Source organism: Nothoprocta perdicaria, unplaced genomic scaffold, assembly GCF_003342845.1.
Source record: "Nothoprocta perdicaria isolate Ctin4 unplaced genomic scaffold, notPer1 scaffold_104, whole genome shotgun sequence".
Classification (NCBI taxonomy): Eukaryota; Metazoa; Chordata; class Aves; order Tinamiformes; family Tinamidae; genus Nothoprocta; species Nothoprocta perdicaria.
The window spans coordinates 997,779-1,021,527 of record NW_020454139.1 but is presented as its reverse complement, the minus strand read 5'-3'; the positions used below and the strand labels follow the sequence as shown (position 1 = coordinate 1,021,527).

The 23,749-nt window shown below is 38.1% G+C and overlaps 1 protein-coding gene across 1 annotated transcript in view; it reads left to right on the top strand.

Annotated features, from left to right (window-relative positions):
* The first annotated feature begins 6,722 nt into the window (after positions 1-6,722).
* Positions 6,723-23,749, top strand: part of BNC2 (basonuclin 2) — a 230,584-nt gene continuing 213,557 nt past the window's right edge. Inside the window, exon 1 of the mRNA XM_026043992.1 lies at positions 6,723-6,880. Within this exon, the coding sequence (XP_025899777.1) occupies positions 6,785-6,880 (96 nt within the window). The 5' untranslated portion in view covers positions 6,723-6,784. The remainder of the gene's footprint in view (positions 6,881-23,749) is intronic.

The window sequence follows — 23,749 nt, the reverse complement described above, 5'->3', positions numbered from 1 at the left end:
AAGAACAGACATGATTTCCCCTTAAAATAAAAGGAGCTTTAGGTGACCTGAACTTCAAATATTGACACATTTAAATAGCAAACAACGAACACAACAAAGCTAAAATAAGAAAACGAAAGTATATATTATTTATCCCCTGCAGTTGACAGGAAGTTTCTTTTTACTAGTATGTGATATGCTCCACATTCATCACCCAAACCTGAATGGGCTCTGTGCCAACATTCACACTGTGATCATGTTAAATACTGAAGGATAGCATCTATTGATGGCAAAGGCCTGTCTCTGTGCTTACTGTTTCTATACCTGATAATTCTTTTGTTTCACTAATTTGTTACAACACAGTGGGTGAGTGCCCCAAATTCTGATGATCTTTGCTTGGTGAGATTTATATCCACAGGTAAAAGCAATTTTCTCCCCCATGTTTGCTTGCTTTCTGTGTTTTGGTGGTCTAGGTATGGGGAGGCTGATACCTATACAGACCTGGTTGTGGTTAGGATCATTTGCAGTGCGACAGTCTGATGGGAGCCAAAGATTTCTTAGCAGGAATGTTCACCTTCAGGGGCATAGCCAAAAGTTTGGTTTGGGGATAAAGGTTCTGTCACATCTCTTACTGTGTGGTGGGGAAGAAATTAAATACTTCTCTAAGGGGGAGAAAAAGAAAAAAAAAAGAATAACCTTCTTAAAGCAGGCTATGGTTTGAAAACATGGTTTTTAATTATAGGTGAAAACTTCAGGGATGTTTTGAAGTTCCTCCATACTTCGATTGTACCAAGTTCTAGAGAGTGAACACTTCTGACCTGAAAAAACTTTCCACAAAAAAAAAAGATGTAAAATCTAGATGTGCACTTCTTTCAGAACCTGTGTGAATTAGGCTTGCCCATACAAGTGGAAGACAGATTCATAAATGCACAATACTGTAGATATAACGCACAGTGCAGATAAGGTAGGGAAGAAGGATTCAGCAAGGACATTTGGAACATGGGAGGCGAAAAGTATTTGGTCTCATTTTTGCGAGATGACATAATCAGCTAGTCCTATGCATTTTGGTTATAAGTCAGAAGTTACCTATTAAAACTCACACAAAAAATGTTTTACAAAGTAAGGATGACAGGTTTCAGAGAAACTACAGTGCTGCCAATTTTTTTTTTTCTTTAGGATATGGAAATTTGGGTGGATTATCTGTTCAGAGGAGGTTTCCTTTATTAATTCTCTCTCCCCCCACCCCCCTTTTCATTTTAGACATCTGTTAACATTTCATAGAGTCTAACAGATGTTGCAAAGCAAGTCCCTTACATCATTCTTGGGGAGAAGGGGATGATAAAAAATGACATTTCCACAGTAGAATCATCACCTCTCTGAATATGACCATCATGATGGCTTTGCATAATTTCCAAGAGTAAGATTATACACTCTTATAGGACACAATTCACAATTCATTGTTATCCATGGGTAGCGTGTAAGCATGATTTTTATGGACTCTGTTCACACATTATTGTAATGACAAAGAGAAGGAAGAATTCTCTCTCATTAGGTGAAGTACTCTTTTTTTTTTTTTTGAAACAGCACTGAATATTTTTTTCTTTAAACAACTCATTTTATATAAGTTTGGTTATTTCAGCACAAGCAAGGGCTGATTGTCATGCGATGTGGAGGACCATTTTCATTATTTTGGCCAGAACAGGGACAGTTTTGTCCTGACGAGCTATGAGATGAATACCGGAATGTGTCACATGAAAAACCACTGATCTTTAACCCAGCTATCTACTTAACCAAGCCTAGAAATGAATAGTGAATAAGGGAAGAGCAAAGGCCAGTTTACTGTCATTACAAATTACAGAAACTGTTAACATCTGCAGCAAAATGAACTCTGGGAATTACAGGTACTATCCAGTCAGTCAGCCGAGGGTACAAAGGTTTAGGGAAATGGAGTAAGGTCCCATATTTTTTGTGTTGTATATCTTTACTCTTGAAGTGTGGTTCACTTGCATAAAAAGATGTAAAGATTTTCTGTATTTTTTTCAGAATATCTGTAAGAAAACCATAGAATTAACACCAAATGTGTTAATGTTCTTTGATGATATAAATGATTATATTAAAAGAATGTTCTTTTAATATAATCGATTGATAATTATCATTAAAAAGAAACAGAAGCAATAAATGTGTGTCCGTGATTTTATCTTTTTTCCCCTGAGAGTATTCTGGGGGACACCGCTGCATGTATAGTTAATACAAACATTTGTACGGAGCTCCTAGATGTTAGAAAAACAAATACTGTAAAGATCAGTAACATTTTAAAATGATCAGTTATGGGAATTAATGCTTACAGGAAAACACCATTCTTTCTTGCCCTGCTAGTAGAATTTCATTGTCTCCCTACAGTCTTGTTAGCTCATACTAACTGAAATGCAAATTCTTTCCAACTAATTGGACCTCGTTGAACGTACATGTACAGTACATAGTTATATGCATGTAGATTTTTTTTTTTACTAAATTCCTCTGTAATTATTTTCTTGATTAATATCTAAAGCAGAGACGTGGAACAAAAATCTCTTTAAAGGGTTTACATATTATTGAACATTAAAAAGATAGTAACTGTTGCATGTTTTAACAGCTTAATTAATAATACAGAATAATTGGAATAAAAAGAACATTTTTTTCCATGTTTAGTCATTCTGAACTATTTGTATTAACTCTTTGACTGAACTAATTAACACTGAAATACTCATAGTAATGGAATTTAGAAAAATAAGATACATTTGCATTAAATTCTGTGTTTTCCTGATTAGACTTTCCTATTGGCATCTTTTCTAACCTTTCTTGATATCTAATGTACCTCGTTATCAGTGTTTTTAAGAAAAGAGACAAAACAACAGCATTTTTTAAAAAAAAAATCCACAAAGTATACATGTAAAGTTATAATCGTCGTTTATAGTAAATAACGAGTAGCAATTAAAAAGAAAAAAAAAAAGTCCACCTTATATACGGTTTACAAACGCCTCAGATTCTCAAAATYGAAGTAGATAACTGCAACTATTCTGTGTTTTAAGTTTCATTAAAACCTGGATTTTGTAGCCACTTCTTCTGTTCAGCACCCCGGTATTCCCATGAGCTGAAAATGTAAAATAATTTCACAGATCCTTTTATCTTTCAGCACAAATACCATTGGATAGCAGTAAAATACTTGCAGAACATATTCCTGATTAAGAACCTATTGAAAATGAGATTTTCTTTAGTGCATTTAAAAGGTTTTGTTTTAAATGCTGTTAGAGCCCTTACCTTGTCTATACTGTTTCTGATTCTCATATGAGTTAGCCAAGGGGAAGAGAAAAAAAAAYGCTGTTCCACTCAGTTTGTGCCAAACTTGTGTACTAACAAGTAGTTCCTGTGCTTCCCACAGATGATTCAAAGAATATTTCTGCCTGCAAAGGAATTATAACAATAAGCAGAGGGCAATAGATTACAAAGGGAAGTCCTGGGATTTTAGCCTGGATTCTGCAAGTTACGATTTTTGTTAAATCTTTTGTCAATTTTGTCTCTTTTTTTTTCTTTTTTTTCCTTTTTTTCCTTTTTTTTTTTTTTTTTTCTTTTTCTTTTTCTCTAATAGCTGTAGAGGCAGAGAAGGCTTAGTCTGTTACTCTGGGAGGTGTACTTCTGTTTTATTTTTCCTGCAATGGTTACTTTTATCTCCTTACTGACTACTACTTTTCATATCCCTCTTTGAATTTCAGTAAGTATTTGTTTTCTTCTTTTATATGCTGGCAATAGCATGCTAAACCAGATGCAATGTGTAGGCAATGTACGTTTAAGGATGACCCGCACCGTGTGGGAGCTGGTGGACTAAATTTTGCCTCTTTTCTGTGCCACGTTAGTCAGCGGGGGGGGGGGGGAAGAAGATTTCTTTCTTTAACATGTTCTTAAGCTGTGATGCAGCAGTCACACGTGTGGCAATTAAATGATGGTCCTTCTTTGGTACAGTGGTGTGAATGTGCTTAGATTTCGAGTAAGCTTGGAGCAATCTGGCTAGGATTTCTGCTTGGGAAGACCAGATTTGGATGTATTAGCTAGTCAGCCTAATAACCCTGTACAGACTGTATTGATTTTCTAGGAGAGAGTTTATGAACTAAATAAACTTGGAGTTGGTGTCTTAATAAACTGCTTCTCTCAGTCTGTCACATTTAGTTACAGAGCTCTGCAGTTTAGGGGAAAAAAAGGCTAATTCTGTTACAGATTGTTCACAGCAGGGTCTCCAAATTAGCCCTTTGTTTTGTAATGCCACCTTGCTTGGGCTCGCTTTGAGCACATTTCTCAGTTTTACCCTAATGAGTTGCAACACTGATAATGTGGCTGATGATCTTTCATTGATTTCACTATCACTTGCTTGTCTGGTAATTGATCCGTTGCTGAGCCTCTAGTTAATTATATCGGCTTTGACATGGCCCGCTCCACCGGGAATTTCGAGTCTTGCAGAATAACAGTTTTAATAAAAGAGTCTATTACTGCAGGTGCTCGCCGCTGCACGCCGGCCGGCCGCGCGCGTGTGCACGCGCGCGTGTGCGTGTGTGCATGGGGGGCTCCCGGGTTCCCGGGAGCGAGGAGGAGGAGGAGGACGGCGGGACGGGAGGAAGGACGGGGAGGGGGGGCCAGAGGTGGAGGGATGGGCAGCGGGCAGGAGCGCGCAGGAGGTGCAGGAGGCAGAGGAGGGGAGGAAGCTCGCTATTGACAGTGTCCTTAAGCCTCCCACAAATAACAGCCATTAGTGGGAAGGTCAGGAGCTGAGCATGCAGCTTGACGGAGGCACTGAGTGCCACTTCAGAAATGAAGAGGCTGGCAAATTTTAGAGGGAGTTTAAGGGGCTAATAGCTAACTGTAAAGGTACAGCCACTGTTGGCACAATTGACTCCTAAGTGTCATCTTCCCCCTTCCCCAGGCAGGATATTTTTATTGACCACAGGTGGACTTAATATATTTTAAGGCAGCGGTTCTTGGGGGTTCTTGCTTGTTTCTTCTTGGATATTGAATTTGCTGCTTTTGAGACTTTTTTTGTACTTAATGGTGCTGAACTGGAGGAAAGTTTAACAGAAAAGCTTTCAAGAGATGTAGGGTCTAGAGGGGAAGGCACATTTGTGTCAACATAGTGTACATCTCCTCATCTTTTCTCATTGCACGCTAATGACACAGAGCTGCCACTGAAGCTCTCTTCTGTTTCTTTTGTTGTTTCAGAGAGTGAGGTTTATTGTTATTCCTGAGTTAGGAAAAAGGCAGAGTGGTACATTTGTCCTCCTAAATTTGTAGATTGTATTAGAAGATGAATGTTCCTTGTGTTAGAAAGGATGGCTTTTTTTAATACTCTGACTGTTTTTTATGAGATTGCATAAATTTTGTTTTACATTTACGAAGTTTGTTTGTAGAGTTACGATTTCTTGCCTGAACGTAAAGGATGGAGTGGGTAAGAGAATTTATCAAATAAGATTCACTTTATTTTTTTWCTTAAAAAAAAAAAGCTATTCTAATTAAAAACAGTACTGTAGCTGTATTATTTGTCCTGGTATATATTAATGTCCCTTAAGTACTGAAGAAAAAAATCTTAAAGGAAAAATGCCGTTTCTTTTGCATTACTTTTTAACTGTGTGGGACTGGCTGCTTTTCTGCTGTGATTCATTTCTTTGTTCTTTATGATGTGAAAGGTGTATTGTATCTGCTGCAACCAGCTACTTAAAAAAAAAAAACAAAACAAAAAAACTACTTTTGATCTTTTGGGGGAGGGGAGGGAAGGGGTAGATTCTTCACTTTTCCATCCTTTATTGCTGGAGATGCTGTTTAAGACACTTAGCAGTGGGCAAAGAGAAAGCGAGGGGTGTGGGAAATGAAAAGTGCATGTGACTTTCTGGTTTTATTTCAGAAGCAATTGGATCATGTATTTTATTTTTCCCTCTTTGGTAAGAGTTTTATTTGGGATGGGAGCTGGCTATCCCACAGTACTTGTCTGAGTAATATTTAGAAAAAAAAAATGGCCAACATTTATGTTTTACTTCTGAGTGAATATGGGCTGCATTTAGCAGTAATTTCTTGCTTGCTTTTCCCTTTCTTAAAAAAAAAAAAAAAAAGAAAGGAAGAAAAAATAAAAGGAAGGGGGGGTCTGCTAATCCTGTGTGGTAGGCAAGTGTCAGATATTACACGCTGTACTTGACAGCATTGTTGAGGAAAAGCAGAGGGAGCCGGGGAAAGGGCCACAGCCTTTTCTTCCTGCCGGTTCACTCTGATCATTGTGCTCCTTAGCGAGACCGTGCGCGCGCGGGTGTGTGTGTCTGTGTGTCTGCAGGCTGAGGGGTTAGTGCTCGATGTCATTTGGAGCCTGACAGTGGAGCGGTGCAGTTGACTCCTTGCTCTGCTATCCAATGACATCCAGTGGCTGGGAGTTTGAAGCTGATGGTTGGGTCTCCTCAGTGCTGCCTGCACACCTGACAGGCAGCTGCTAAACTGAGCAAAGGCGAGCTTGGGGAGTCACAATCTATGCATAAATGATAGGGGTATCTGTGCTGAAGGTGCGAAAGAAGCGCTGACCCCCTCCCCTGCATCCCCCCTTCCCAAATGAGACGCACAGAGCAGCCAGCTTCCTAACTACACCACACTCCTGCTACTGGCTGCCAAGAGGCTCAAAAAATCCACCTTCACTTTTCAGTCAGAAGAGGCAGAAGTGGATGTGAGAGACAGAGACACACAGAGACACAGAGAGCGAAAGAGGGCAAGAGACTTGACTTTAAGAGACTCCTGCACTGACAACTCCATGCAGTTCGGCACAAGAACGGCAGCGACCGACTCTGGTTTCATGGGGACATGGCAGAACACTGACACCAACCTCCTGTTCAGAATGTCCCAACAGGTACGTTACTTTTTTTCGTTTATTTTGCAACATGACATTTCCGTGCTCTTTCTTTCCTCCCCATCCCCCTCCTGTTTTTTTTTTTTTTCTCCTTTCCTTTTCTTTTTTTCCTCCCTTTCTCTTTGCTCTTTTTCCACGTTTCATTTTTGTTTCATTCATCACTACATAGTTAGCCTCTGAACTGTCATAACTATGTCATTGGAATGTGCATGGTTACTTCACTGCTCCCCTAAGGGCTCCTTTTTAAAAGAGGGGAAAATATTAAAGCTTTAAGTAAAAGCAAAGCATTTGTTCTAAAGTTTCCAAACAGAGCTTTGCTCACAGAAAGGCTGGTTTTCTTTCTTTGTTTGCTTTTGTTTTGTTTCAGTCTTTCCCCCCCACCTCCTCCTTCTCCCCCTGTCCTATAAATAAAAGTATCTGCTATCCCAGCAAAACTCCTTTCTTTCTCTCCTTCCTTCTTCCTCCCCGAGTCCGTAAGCCCCCAAACCGAACTGCGACTGAATTTAGGGGGGCCCCCTCGGAGCAGCCTAATTGGCTTCATGTGGCAGGAGGCAGTTTTCGTGCTCTGAGCCCAGGAGTGCGGAGCAGTTGTGCGGGAGCCAGCGCGGGGCCGAGGGTCCTTGCGGGAGGGAGGCAGCCCCGGCCGCGGGTCCCCCGCGACCCTCCCGCCATCCCGCTGCCTTTCCCGCGCCCCGCTCTCCTTCCCCGCTCCCTCCCGCTCCCCCCTTTTCCCGCTCCGCTTCCCTCCCTATCTCTCCCTCTCGCTCTCCCCCTCTCTGAGGAGCTGCGCCTTGGCGTCCTCCCCAGAGCTGCTCCTTCACCGGGGGCCGCGTTTAAGGCAGCTTGGTATGCTGGGTCTGACGGGAAAGCTAAAATGTTGCTGCAAGGCCAGTAATAACTGATAATTAATCACAGGAGCTGGTGTCTCTGTACCATGCACGCGGTGATACGCGACCTGCGTGTTGGAGCTACTCTTGCACAACTGCTTGGCTCTTCTGGGTGAAAAAAAAAAAAAAAAAAAAAAAAGAAAGAAAAAAGAAAGAAAAAAATGAGAGAAAAAAAATAGAAGGAGAAACTTTTCAGCTTGGAGCAGGCTCAAGCAGGGGAGGGAAGTTCAACCTGAAGGTTTTTAACAGGGTGACTCCCTACCAAGGGACGCTCTGCCTTTTCTGAAAACTAGTTTCCAATTATGGTCTGACACTGAGTGATAATAATTGAAATACTGTGTTTTCCAAAAGAGGAGTTATAAATGATTTGTACGTTTGTATTAGACTTTTATTTAATGTTGGAAGTAAGATGAATGAACTCATTTACCTGAAAGGCGTTGTACTGTATGAATTGAGAGAAAGTAATTAGGCTTTTATAGTTTACAGTAAAAGATGCCTGAATGCTAGCCATAAAACAGTTATTTAATTAAAAAAAAAAAAAAAACTTTAAAACCAACAAAAACTCAGCTGCACATAGTTAATAACCAATAGCGGTTGTCTGTRGAAAGGAGCTTAAGCAGTATAGCTCAGGACAGGATGAAGGCATTTGGATAAGGTATATTTTGATATATCCTGTAGAGGGACCCTGATTACTGCTGATACAGTAGGCTGGTATGGAATGTAATCAACATAAGGCAAATAAGCAACTCTCTTCAATTTCCCATTCTTGAAAGTAGAAAAAGTTCATTTCCTAGTGGAGATGCACATTTCCAAAGCACTGCTTGGCACTGGGAAGTGTGAGCTGCTCCTGCTCTGCTCGCAGGGCTTACCAGATGTGTGCATGTCTGCAATATATAGCATGTTGGTTATACAGATATTGAGCAACAGCATCAAAGGAAGTTATTCAAATTACCTGCTCTATTCTTTTAATAAAAAGTGAGATTAAATATTTGGGGTGAAGAAAGGTTCGTTCCCTTTCAGTCACAAAGGAGTTAACATAACCAGATCCAGATAACGATCAATTGATAAATGACGATTGAACCACATAGATAATATTAGATTGCCTGTTTAGTGTTAGACCTTTTCCAACAGATTTACCCTCTATGGTCCCTGGAATGCTAGAAAATGCTCAACACTGACAAAGAAGGGAAACAAAACTAAATAAAGAGCATYACAATGTGTAGGGGGTCAAATAATTTAAGGCGTCTGGCTCATAGGTCGTGCCAGACTGGCATGCACGTAAGCTAGCCTCCTTTTCTTATTATTTTTCTTCAGAATATTTTATTTTTACTAATCCTTGAGTATTAGCTGGATTTTRTATATTATTGGGCATGGATAGTCATGTTGTGTTCTCTGTGAAAAGGGAGAAATGAGGTACTAAATGGCTAAATGTGTGGTAGATGCTGCATCTGTGTGTATCCTTCCGTTGCAGCACACACAGTAGCACTGTAAAGGTGGTAATGTCAAACAGATTTATTTCTTAAATGTCTGTACTTACATCTTCACGTGCTGTGTTAATAATCTCCTTGTCACATTTTGTTTGTTTGTTTATAATGTACTAAAACATATTCAGTCTACATATGCTTTCATCATGCTTTWAAGAGGAGGGTAAGTTTTTCTTTTTTTCTAAATGCATTTCTCTCCTCTTTAAGGATAATATTTTGTCTGATATTTCTGATTTGTTAAGGCTGTTACAATTTACAAGCTCGCGCAGACAGTCAGCACAGAGTATGTGCAAGTGCAGCTGCATATTTGTGTCCAAGTGCCAATGTGTCTTTCTTAAAACACTAAGATATTGAACATTGTTTTATGTTATCTTTTTTCATCCATTTATCAGTTAATTATTTTCAATTCATCTTCTGGAAATGTAAGTACTTTAACATTTTTTCTTCTGCTTTAAGAGAAATTATTTTCATATAAATAGTGCAAATAAAGAGTGTAAATAAAATATTGTTCTTAAATGTACATAACTTGCAAGCAAAAGTTTGGCAAGGTTTGAAAGAACTGTTTAATGAAACTTTTCCAGCAATACGCAGTAATGCTGGGACATTTCTTTTAAAAGTTTTAAGTATAATACTAGTTTTCCACATGCTTTTTAAAAACAAACAAACCCCTAGCCCCATCACTTTTCCTTGGAGTTGTAATTTAATCTCAGGCAGGTTTCTGGTACAGAGATTGGAGCATGGCAGAAAAGTGATTTAGAACAAAACAAAACAAAACCTTCCTATCCCTCGCTCCTCTTACATCTCAGCTCACTCTACTCACACAGAAMTGCAATTTGCATGCTGTACGAATGAATAACTTTTCACAGAATAAAAGGAAAGCCTCCTACTTGCCTGTGACCAGGAACCATGCGCATCTTAGAAAACTGAAGATTGATTGCATAGGTTTGGGATACTTAGTGTGATAGTCTTTCATTTTTAGATTTTTTTTTTCTTTGAGCATCAAAAAAAAAAAAAAAAAAAGCATCACCACATTTCAGAGCAAATTTGGGGTATGGTGGGGTGAGAGGAGAAAAGGAATAGTCTAAATTACCTGTGAGAAGTTTACGACATGGCCACTTGACTGCATTGTATTGCCAATGCACCTTTTTTCAATATAGAAGTGTGTGGTTCGCTTAAAAGGGGTCATCCTATTCTGTATACAGAAGAATGTCTGATAACCTCGGAGGGCATAAATCTTAACTTTTAAAAAGGAGTGCTTCTTTGGGTCACTTTGATCAGTGACAGGTCGAGAATGAGCAGAAACCCTTGGCTTCTCGTCCATGCTCATCTGGTTACGTCCAGGGCACCCACTGCCCATTCTGGTTCTGGCAAGGAGATGTTAACAGCAGACAAGAGGGCCTGGATTTGATTGATAAAAAAAGAAAAAAAAAAGAAAAAAGAAAAGGGGGAAAAAAAAAAAAAAGAAGCAGGCTTTTTTGATTTTCTGCTTTCATAAATGTTTTGTGCATTTGTCAGAATAAGAAATGTCATTTTTCTTCTCCCAGTTACCTTAAGGGCTGTAATGTTCTAAAATACTTTTAAGTCATTTCAGAAATGAGACCGTAAGAGAAAAGGTTGTAACCTACAGTGACACAAAATGCCAGGGACACATATCTTTTTGTTAAGAAAGAAGTATGTTTAACCCGTTTCAGATAAAAAGGTAATAGCCTTTCTAGAAGCCTTTTTTTCCATTTGGGAGTGAAAAGCAGTATATCAGAATTATAAATGGATCTGTGCATCATTATATAGTAATTTAGGATTCACTCAATGATGTAACAAAATTAACAACATAATTTCATTGTGTAACTGTATCTTATTAAAGAACAACTGTCTGACATTCTCTTACAGTTGCTTTATTTAACTTCATGCAAATATTATTAGTAGTGACATTTCTCTATTGTACATTAGATTCTCTCATTAGCATGATGTGTTAGTTATCACCAGAGAAATCACTTCCAGATAGGTGAGGGGGAAACCAGGAAAACTAAAAATTAAATCAATGATGTATATTAATACAGACGCATCTGTTCAAGAGAGATATGGTGCAGTAAATTCAACTTTTTTCTTTGCATAACTGCCTGCTTATTTCAATGAAAACTAAATAATACCTACAATAAGTGAAGTATGCATTAATATTGCTGCTAATATTAAATTGTCCACAATGTGCACTGCCTGTTTTGAGATGTGCTGGTATTCTACAGCCTGACAGCTCCTARCATTGATGTAAACTTAGCCACACAAACTGTTTATTGAACCAGTATTTAAAAATAGGACCGTAGTGTAAAGTCTAATGGATTGGAGGTGGATGTTGTTTAAATGTTCCTGGCTTGCTGGTTACTAAGGTTGCATGCAGTTTTAACATTTATTAAGTAATTAACTGTTTTACTGTAGCATATAAGTATTCTTTTAATATAGGTGTACATGAAAAAACTGTTATAACTTAATATGACTACAAGCTATAATTCCATACACTGATTTATTATGAACATTTTGGGAGGCAGAGTAACACTAGTGAAAAGCATTTTGTAGTTYACAGTAGTTGACAGCAGCCTCTGTCGATAATCATCAGTAAACATAATACTTGTTAAATATAAATATTTTTATCACACCATTTTAAAGATTTGTTAACTTCCAGTATGTTTTTTTAGGGAATTAGGTTTATGTGTGAGTATGAATTAGGAGGATTTATCAGGTTACATTGTCATTATTTCAGATACTTGATTTATTTATTTTTTTTTTTCTTTTTTGATGAAGCATAATTAAAGTCCTGTTAAGGGTTCAATTCCTCTCAACAAATTAATAAATTTTGCATCAAGAATTTTGCATTGCTTCTGTTTTGCCTCAGAAATAGAAGCATTAGAAAATAGTATCTGTGATGGAAGTGTAGGATGTTCTATACGCCATACAGCACGAGACACACAGCAATAGATACATGCTATGTATATGATAATGTAGTTAAAAATAAACACTTTGYAGCTTCTTCTGCTAAGTGAACTAAAATATAGGAAAAGGTTTCCCCCATCTATCTGCCTTTCTRTCTATCTATAAGTCTGTGTTAATATTGCACATAAAAACATGCAATTTTTGAAAACATTTGTACTGTTATAACTTTTGTTTGCACTGGTATGCAAAGTACAGTATCTGAACTTTCAGAAATGTATGCATACAGCTAAAATCTYCATGAAGCATTAAAGCATATATTAAAACATAGATTAAGTATATTTTGCACTATGCATTGGTGTTTAATATTTTAAAATGTATAGTTTTTGTATTTTCATCTTTTTCCTCTTTATATATTTTAGTGGTTTCTTAATTCGTGTACAGTTTTTATGGGAATTTGATTAATGTAGTGACAGGACAGATTTGGTATATAACAGCAGCAGAGTCTCCTGCTCTCATGTCAGGGTTAAGAGCCAAGGCAAATCTTCCCTAACTAATTAGATGCTGAGTAAGGCATCTTAGTGAAGTTGGGGCAGAAGTGAATGGGTCACAGCTGAGGCAAGATTGCAAGGACTGTAGTGATAGTGAAAGCATTCCCATCTGCCAGGTCGTTGTGACACTGTGCTGATTGCGAAGGAACACTCTGTCCGCTGATACAGAACTGCCGTCATAAAGTACAATCAGAAACAAAAGCTTTGAAGAGCTTTTACTTTTCACCAGGAATACTCCAAGTATACGCTGCGTATCGCTGTCTCGGTGCAGTTATTTTTCTCGAACAATGGTGATTGTGCTTTTGCAGAAGGATCTGCCTCGTAGACCAATGGTTCTCCGCAGTGGAGAAGAATTTCCAAACTTGGGGCTCCTGGTACACCCGGGAGGTGATGAATCATGCTGCCTCCAGAAAGTGAAGCCGGAGCAGGCAAGGGGGAGAAAGGCAGATTCCCATTGTTGCTTTCTCTCAGTCTTTTAGCCCAGAAGGAGAATCATTAATGCAAGTTTTTATTTTAATTCAAGGAGTGTGATCACAAAATTCTAGCATCTAGATTAACTACCCTGAAATGTTTTATTTTTTGCTCAAGCAGCCCATAGGAAGGGGTGAGCTTAAAAAGCAGCTTTACTAAATGGAAGTATTTGTTTATATGAAATATTTCAGTGAGGCAGGCTACACTCTTTAGCCAAACACCAGCTTGTCCAACARACGTCTAGAGCAAGAGACTGCACATCAGCCCGTGGACAGGCATCTGTTGCCGCGTTACTGCTTACGTTACCTTACAACGTCCCACTCATTACACCAGTGCCCTAATACCTCGTTTCCCTTGCGGAARTGTTTGAGGGCTGCTTCCTACGTGACCTCCGATGACACGTCTCATGGCAGAGGAGCCATCTCCTCGGTGGTGGTGCATGGTGCCCCTCAGGTAGCTTTGATCTATGAGGTGGCCCATGTGCCACCAGAGCCACCATCACCCTCCCGGGCTGGGGAGCCAGCGCATCCCATCCATGCGCTCGCAGGGATGAGAGGGGGACGCTTCACCTGCCGCCCACGGGGCCCCCGAGCTCCGATGAGAGGATTCCCATGCGGGTGCTCCTGCACGGCAGCCAGAGGTGCTTCCCCGAGGAGGGAATAACGAGTGGGTGTTGAGGGAGAGCTTCACGGGAAGTGTGAAGATTCTTGCAGGGCTCTCGTTAAAGCTGAAAGACACCCACAGGTAAAGTTAGCGTGGTGCTGGAGAGGATGTTTGTCTGGAAGAGGAGCGCGGCACGGACGCCTCAGGGGATGCCCCTTGCAGGAGGGCTTGAGCAGCGCAGTGAGCGTCGCTGCCTTCTGGGATGCCCCATGCAACAGCGCTGGAAAGAGCTTTCCTTACATCTCCTTTCCTCAGTAATCCTGAMCAGCCCAGGGAGCGGTGAGACCCACCTGATGAACCCCGTTTGCTTATTTGTACTTGTTCTTTTCAAACTCTTCAAATCAGAGTTTCAGGGGAGGAAATAGATTACCTGATTCCCAGCCTTTTCTAGTGCATTGCTTAAAAAATGCTAACTCTAAAATGGCATACCTCTGTCTTTGAACAGTTAGAACGGAAATGTCGTACAGTGTAGTTCTTTTCAGATGAAAAATTCAAGATCTAGAGTGGGCCACTAAGAGGAAAGTAGAATATAAAGGGTCGTATCCTCACCATGATCCAAACATACCTTTTCCACTGATGACAGCAGAGGCTCTGTCATGCATCGAGGACAGCAAAGAGTTCAGGTGCAGAATTGCAGCTAGCTGGATGTTAGCCCTCAGAGTACGCTGTATCTCTGAGCTCAGTTCTGTAAGTATTCTGTATYTGTGCAACTTTCATAAAGTTAAATGTGCAGGTAGTTCACAGACAGCATTCTGCAGTTGTGAAGAAAGTAGCCCTTTATTGTTTTCATCTTCTGGTTTCTAATATTTAGGCACCAAGGAGATGAACAATATGAAATAATTTTAGGCATTGCACTTACTTAAGGATATCTGAAAACTATTTTATCAGAATCCCAAGGTTAAGCCAAGTTCTCTGTTAAAGTCTCAGTCTTGTCTGGTAAGGTCTTAGCTTTTAAGTGTATGGATCTCATCTTTTAGGTGTATGATTTTATGTACGAGCTACTGAAAGCTCCGTATTTTATGGGCTCCCCTGGAAGCCAGGCAAAATTATAGCTGCTTTCAGTTTGCCTCTGAAGTTTTGAATTTGTTTGAACTAGAAATCTCAAAATGAAATTTGGATAGTGTAAATCAGCCTGAATCAAATTGGAGGAGAAGTGCTTACAAGACATCTTGCTAAGTGAAATTGCCAACTTCTTCATAGTAAAAGTAGCAACACCCATGGCAGGATAAATGGTAATTCAAAAAACAGAGAAGCGTTTTGAAAGGAGCTATGTACGGTTTACATAAAAATTTGGCTTCCAGAGTTCTGTGTTCTTTGTTTTCGCATTCTATAAAGCAAAATCAAAAACTAAACAACCCTAAAGATGCTATTGTCAGATCTTTTTATGCAGATTGATTTCATTTTAGCATATTCATTGTCCTTTGCCTGCACAGAACGTAAGACCTTGTGTACTCTACTGCCGTTTTATTGCTGCTTTCAGAGGGACATCTTGTGAGATGTTACGGCTCCGGCGGAAGTACAATGGCAAAATGTCATTTTATGATAGATCATTATTGATATCCTTTATTTATTTATGCCTTTCCTCATTTTTCTTCCCTCACTGTTTTTCTTGTTCTGTCTGTATATCCGAGCCTGTATTAAAAGGRATCCTCTTCTCAGTTGTAATTGAATAACTAAAATAATTTTGATGACAAGTGACTATAGGAAAAGATGAGGGATAGGGAGAAAAAGAGTTCCTTCCGGAGGCGGCTGAATGTACGTGCCGACATGCTAAGAGTTTAGTGTTTCGTATTTCAGCATGCCTGTATGCAAAGGCATGATAAAAAGGTTTGATAGATGAATGGCTTATCATATGAACATGCTGAAAAGCATCRCGGTTTGATCTTTACTTTGTACAATTAAGAATCTTTCTCAACTCAGGCATTGCACCTTTTTTTTTTTTCCTCTTTTTTCTTTTTTTTTTTTTAAGAGCTCTTGGTATATATTTATTCTTAGAGCTCAAATATGAGCTTCATTTCAAATTGATAGGATACTAAACATCAAGAAAAACAGGAAAAGGAAATTAATAGGATAATTAGATATTATTTTCTACACAGACCTTGTACATAAAAAATAATCAGCTTGGGTGTCAATGACTTGTTTCAAAACAATTAAATTTTCAAACTATTATCACTGTGTTCAGGCKTCGTTCTTAATTAAAATACATTTAATATACCACATTTTTGTCTGTTTTTGTAGTAATTCTCTAAAACTTAGATTTTTATGGCAGTCCATAAGATGGAGCTCTTAGGAACACCGTCGTCTCAGAAGTGTTACCTGYTTGATTTCTGTGTAGCAGGTATCAGGGTTTTCACATTTCTTATCACGACTTTTAGTGGCTGTCTGTTCCCTTTTCAAAGACGTGAATTTGATAGAAACATCTGAAATAGATATCTTGGGGAGGAGGCAACTGCAAACTAATGAAGAGTATACAAGGAAAAAATAATTACTTCCAGCTGTCTTTATATAATAAAGCTACTATTAAAATGAGAATCTCCATTAGCAAGACTTTAATTATATATTTTCTTACATTTCTAAATAAATACTATAATCTTTAGAAAAATACCGCTTAAGTGAGTTAAGTGTTACAGCCCTCACTCTAAAACGGGGAAAAATAAAAAGGAGTCCCATCTCCTCCACCCTGCCTTAATGCCCCACAGCAGTTGACATTGCTGGAATGCCTCCTGCAGCTGGTGGCATATGACTGTCATTTGCAGGCAGGATATACGGAGAGTTTACACAATGGAGGCATTCATGAAAGTGTTCCTCATCTGGGACTCCTGCAAGCTCTCATTTTATTGACCCTGTCAGAATTTAACTGGTAGGCTGTCAAATTATGTGTTGCTTTATCTAATATTAGTTTTTCTTTTAAATTAGAATGCATGGAGGAAGAGGYTGTGGATACCAGGTGTGAAAAGCCAGAGCGTAATCCTGGCTTGCTGATTCTTAAAGCAAGAAAAACAAAACAAAACAAAACAAAAACATACTAGCAGTATAAGAATTTGATCAATTTGGGCTACAAATTGAAGGACTTTAGTTTTTTGAAGAATTAAAAATGTGATTTATTTGTAGGGCTTTCTTTAGCATTCAAAGCTTTGAACAAAAATCCCATTTCTAAATTACCATATCCCTCAAGTGTAATTCAARCATCAGTGTAGAAGAGTTTTATATAAGAGCTTGCTCTTTAACTGCTAGTGCCCTTAACAATACCAGGAAATAGTGGGTTTTGCACAGGCCCCCCAAAAAAGACATTTAATCATAATTTCTGCTGTATCTTTATGCAGAACACCATAAAGAAGTGCCTGGTACTTAATATATTTTATACCATTCTGCAAACAATGTAATAATCTGAGAGAGGACTGACGATTACAAGTACGTTTTATATCACGGATTGGCTGCTTTTCCATTCCATGGTGCTGAGGCATGACCTCTCCAAAGCGATAATTTGCATTCAGAAATAAAAAGCAGGCACATCTTCGTTGGCACCTGGGAGAGAGCTGGTTAGAGAGCAGGCAGCGCACCAAAACATTGGCTTCATGCAGATGGAGCGTACGGCAAGAGAGGCACCTGACGCAGTGAGTTACTCATCCCAGTAAGATCCTTCCTGCCCACCAGTCCTTCGTCAAGGCAAYAGTTAAGGTCCAGTCAGAGAGAGAAAGAGAGAGAGAACAGGAGAAAGAATGATCAGACTGGTTTAAGGAAAATGAAATTTTAATCTGAGGAGATGAGTCACTCCATTTTGGTGTTCCTAGGAAGAAATTTGACTCTCCATATATGTTTTTGTTCATGCATCTGTCTGTCCGACGTGAGATCCTATTATCATTGGTTTTACTTGTAACATTTTACTATCATTGATCTACTTTTAAAAAATGTGGGGGTTCCTAGTAGAATACGGATAATTGAATAGTGCAATACTGTCTTGCATTAAGAGCTGTATATGGCTGACTGCCTTCATCTTGTGCCATGTGTGCTTTCCAGTTTCGGATTTCCTCCCACTTTGCATCCCTCTTTCATTTCTCTTGTCTCTGCAGAATCAAAGATAAATAATTTTAAGTATGAATAATAGAATAATCCAGATGATAGAATATTATTACATTATTTTGTAGGATTTTCTAAAGTACTTCTCAGGAACCTACTGAGATGTTTTCCACTTGCAGGTATAAATTAAAAAGACAACTGAAACATTTGCATTCACTTGAAAGTGTGAAGCCTTTTTTTAACCTTTTGAAGTAGCATTCTGAAGAAGTTGTCTTTCTTTAAATATTTAAAAAATAAAATTGGCTGCATGAGCTGTAATATTGAAGTAGTATTTAGCAAATCGAAGGTAAATTATTTATGAGAACTTGACAAATGTAGAACCTCTGTCATGAAGAGAGTGAATTTTCATTGCAAGGAAAATGATACTCCTCCAGCTTTGGCACATCTCTGGTAAACCAGCATCTTTTTTTCTTTTCCTTAAAAGTCAAGGAAAAATGAAGAAAATACATACTGCTGTGTTTTCTTATTAATGAAGCTAGTTTCATTAGTGGCTTCTCAAACTGATAGTCTAAAGAAAAAATTAAAGCCTGATTTTGGAACATGACAAGARCACTGAAAATAAAGACAACAGCAACAATGATGAGCGAATTACCTACCTCATAAAATTTACCTGACAATTTTTTTCTAGGAATTTCTGTACATCAAGAAAGCTGTTTCAGAGGTAGTCAGCCTGTCACTGCTCTGTTGCAGATCAAAAGCAAGGTTCGTCAAACCCTTCTGTTAGTAGAAAATGTTTCTTCTGGAAAACCAGCATTTTGCAACACTAGAAAATTTTATTTTAAGTGTCAGGGCCTATTTTCAATGAAATTAATAGAATTACGGAGTGTAATCATAGAACTGGTCTGAGACCTTTTCCTAGAGTCTTTCCTCAGGAAGAAGTCATTTATGTTCTGTTTGTTTTGTAATGGGGCAGATCGAAGTAAGGACAAAATTGTAGTAGCTCAATTTGGGGAAGGTTTTAGAGCACTGTTTTCTACTTTCAAAAAGTAGAAATATGACCTTTAATATCTAAGTTCTTAAAAAATTTGTACACATTTAAAAGAAACAAAATGTTTAGCTATTAAAAAAAAAAAAAAAAAGATTCAAATCACTCCTGGACATATTTTTACTTTTGAATGTGATTATATTCATGCATAAAAATGTGTGCTTATACGTGTGTCTTTATTAATGAAATCTTTATTAATTTCAGACGGCAGTAAAGTTAAGTGATTTAACCCATCRTATAGTAAGCAATAATCTTCAAAGTTAATATAACAGCATAAATSTCCCAAACAAAACTAACCCCATTTTTAAAATCTTTACTTAATATTGATGCATCTTTTGCATAAAACTTGCTTAGACATGAAATTATATCTTTCTGCACATTTAATTTTTTTTTCTTTTAATGTTGGGAAGTCAAAAGTCAGTTTGAAAATATTTCAGCAATTCAGCGCGAAAGTAATTTCATAATTGCAAAGTTGAAATTGATATTCCCGCATGAGCTTACATAAATCATGTTTGTTATGATCTGTAAATTTTTGAAAGAATTTTGAATGATTCTAACCTGAAAGAAAACCTTTCTGACACTGTAGACTTGAGACTGGTCTTAAAAGTAATCTTTTTTTTTCCTGAACCTGTCTCTTCAATACCACATCCCCCTGTGTCCTTTCCAACATTCAGCAGTGGTCAGGTGTGGGGTTTGATGCTCTCCACTCACTTGCATATGCATGTTTATACATCCACAAACTGTAAAAAGAAAACTGAGTAAATGTGACTTCAGGGAAAAGAAGGGAGTGTTGGGCGCAGATACCAGCTGGAGCTTGATGCTTGTGTTCCCTTCTGTGGCACCATTTTGTTGTTGATGTGGGAATGTAGCTAAACAGTGGCTACAGCTGCTTCGCTAAATAAGGATCCACATAAATTCCAGCTGTGAACTTGTGATTCATCCTTCCCTGCACAAAAGATATGTTTCCATATGTCCCATTATGTTCCATATTTGATTTTTATCACACACTGTGTGCTCGTCTGAATCTCGTCTCTGTGCCTTTTATGCACCCTCTTCCTTCTTCTCTCTTCCTTCTTTGCATTAGGCTCAAAATGCACCCTAGCCTCCATGCAAAAAAAAAAAAAAAAAATCACAATAAAATACTGCAGCATCCTTTAAAATGATTTCCTATTGAATCAAGAACCTGGATAATTTATATCTCTATTATAAAGTCCCTACAAAAAATCATGCTAATCCATTTCAGAAGTATTTCTCAGGGATCTAACTGTACAGTCCTTAAAATGGTTGGAACTTCTAAATATTTTCACCAGCAAAATATTTAAATCATGCTTCAACTACTCTAAATAGATTTTTTGTTATATTATCTGTAATAATTTCAGGTATCTAAATTAGATAGTTTCTCTTTATTTTTAAGATGTAATTAATTGATCAGAGGRAAAAGATTCTGGTTTTGAATTAGAAATAATATCCATTGTTAAAACATTTATAGTCTATGAGAGYCACTGAAATCTACTGCAAAACTGTTAAAGGTTTCATAGTTTCAAATAAAGTATGTTTATTAATATATATTTTAAAATATTCCTCTTATTAATTTCTGTAGATTGGAATTCAGAATATTTTTTTCTTCTGTCATCAAAATGTAGATATGGAAATGGGCATCTAGAGCTGTAGACATCCTTGGTCCCTAGAGCATATAATTTAAAATGTTAAAAAACAAAGTAAGGATTTTTAAAATGCTAGTTGAATTGGACTGTAGGCTTTTGAGTTAGCTTATTATAATACAGTTATGAGAGGCATGATCCCTGCCTCCTTAATTGGGGTGAAATATGGCTGCTGGTCAGCTCTGCTAGAAACATAGCTAGAAACAAGCCTTGCGGTCAATCTTGCATGTGAGGGATGCCTCGGATGTCACTGGCTGTGTAAGAGTGCTCAGAACTTGGGGCTTACGTCTGCACCCTCTGTTTCRCCGTAGTCTGTAAACTGGAGTTACAATCTAAGAGGTTGCTAGAGTTACTAAAATCATGATTTAAGTACTGGATTTGATCTTGGCTTTTGCAAGTTCATGAAGTTAATGCTTTCAGTTGCAGCACAAATAAAAAAAGGGCATATCAGGAGCTGGGTGAATGCTTACACTTTTCAGAGCTTCCACTAGGCAGTTAAATCACCAGTGCCATCATTTCCATACTGGTCAACTATGGCACACTCACCTATATGGACGGTCACGATTTAACTGTYGCCAGCAGTATGGTGTACGGTTTTCTGATGCCAGGCCTATCAAAGCAGATACTTGCATCTGCTCTATAGGAGCATCATTTAGCTGTGTGTAGGATTAGAATTCCGTGGTTTTGTCTATTGTGTTAAAGGGCGGAGTTGGCGGGGAGGATGGAAAAAATAAGTATCTTCATAATTGAAATTCTTCAGGCAAGTCAGATATCAACATTTTTCAGCAGAACAGATAGTTAATTAGTTTGTATTTTAAATGAAGGTCATCATGTTATAGATTTCTGTGGGAACAAAAGACRAGAACAACTAGTTAAAATGATAGGTAAATGGGGCCAGTTCCCAGCGGTGCCTGGGGTACCACTGAGCTGAACCGCTGGCCAGTGTCAAATTCCAATCAAAATGCAGATAAGTTTAGGATAAACATAACAAGGTGTTGGTGTGTTTCCAAAACTGTAAAGAAGGCTTTAGCTGGAGAAAAGGCTGGAGATTAACAGTTTGTTTTACAGCTAAGTCAGGTATTTCAAATCAAGTGACTGGTGCTGCTTGTAACGAAGCATCTGCAAAGCGTGTCGGGGTGACGTTGGTATGCCGTGTTCAAGAAGTTCACTGTCAACACAGCTGTGACTTAACACTTTTAGCAACCTCTCAACTGGGAATTAGATAAAATACCTTTAATTTGGGCATGGGGTTGGAGGAGAGGACTGGGACAGGAGTATAATTTCAGATGCTATTAATTTTCACAAAATAACATTTGTGTGCTTTGTCTTGCCAGACAGTCTACAATGCTTTTCCTCATTTCACGTGCCAGGCTGTTTTTATATTATCATTTCCTTCTCTGCTGTGTTTATCTTTTCTGAAAATGGTGAAATGTAAGCTATTACAGACTGGGTGGGTGGCACACATTTGCACAGTAACTTTTAAAACATAGAGCAAGCATTTTATTTGGGTTTTGGAAACCACTGAGAGAACTTAATGCAGCTGCTCTCATGGCATCAAAGTGAAACATGTAAAAATCTCACTTTCCATTCTAAATAACCTTAGGGCTGTTGAGTCAGATATTTCCGGGTTGACGTGTTTTGCACAGGAGTGACAGTGGCATTGAGTATATGAGTATAATCTTAATGTTCCACTGAATCTCTTCAGTCTTTTATGAGCTTCACAGGGTACTCATTCTTAACAAAATGTCAAGTTAAAACATGTCACTTTGCCATAGCTGAAATTACTTACTTGTTTTTAATCAAAAAGCAACTCTTAATGGGCTGTTTTACTGTAGGCAGTAAGGAGAGGAGCTTCCCAGTTTAGCAGCAACTCGTTCTTCTGACCCATTATTTGCTGTCATTTCTACTTCTCGTCCAGCAGTGGAGAAAGGGTTGAATGATTAAAACCTGAGCAGGCTCATCCAAAGCTCAGGCTGGTGCTGCATATGGAGTAATTCAACACCAAGCAGAATTAATACTTTTAGGAAAAGTTAACATTTGCTATAATGGATATCCTTCAGTTCCACTAGGCAGTATTATTGTGTTTTTCCTATATTTTATAGCCTTAGTGGAGGCTGTAGAACTTCTTTGCTATAGCATTGGTCTCTGTCAACAGCAGGGGCAGGCTAGATTATTTAGGGTGCAATGCTTCCTTCTTTGATTTTAGTTTTCCAAAACKTAGGATTAATCTGTAAGTGTCTTATACCTGATGTAATTCTTGCTTGCTACTCCGTAAAACAGAAGACCTTCTTAACTTGAGGCACATAGAAGCTCCAGCTACACCAGTCTAAGTGAATTAAAGTAGTATTTTTTTAAAAGAAAACAAAGTGAAGCTTCAGATTCTAGGTCTTATGACAGTTAATAATCCTCCCCTTAACTAAGCTGTGCGTACTAGATGTGGATGGCTTGATAGCTTGATGGACCAGGCAGTTCCTCAAAGGTCACCACAAAACTGTTATCTAGAACACAGTGCCCTTTGTTCYTTGGAGATGCTTCAGTTATATACCGTGCTTCAGTTAAATACCCCATAACTGGAGAGAAAAAAAAAAAAAACTTTCTAGGAGTGAAGTTTGTGAGTTGTTTCAATGCAAAACTTGAACTGTTTCTTCCTTTACCATCAACTGCTTCAAATTCCTTTTTATTGGTGAAGCATTCTCAAGTTTAGAATTTGGCTGATAAAGATATGACCAGTGCTGTCATTCAGTACTGTCTTTTTGGTGTAATTATGTAAGAGTGAAAATTATTTATATTTTAATTCTTTTTGTTTATAATTGCCTTTGTATTTATAATTGCCTTTTAGGGCTTTTATTATGTTTTGAGGGCCTATTTTAGCACCTAAGAAACAAGAGCATTTCAGCTCTTCTGTAAATGCTTCTAACTTCAAAGCTACATGTGTTCCCTCTGTGTAGTTTGAAACACTTAAATAACTAAAGGATGTTTTAAAAGGAAATAGGAAAAAAACAAGCCTTTAAACCCTGTTGTTGCTTTATTAAAATATTTACAACCACAGCCATAAAAAGCTGCACACCTTTGCTGTAGCTGCAAAACTGTAAGCTGAAAATCTTTCTGTTTGTAGCAACGCATGTTTATCAGTGTATTTTACAAAATAAGAAGTTCTCATTTTTTTTGCCT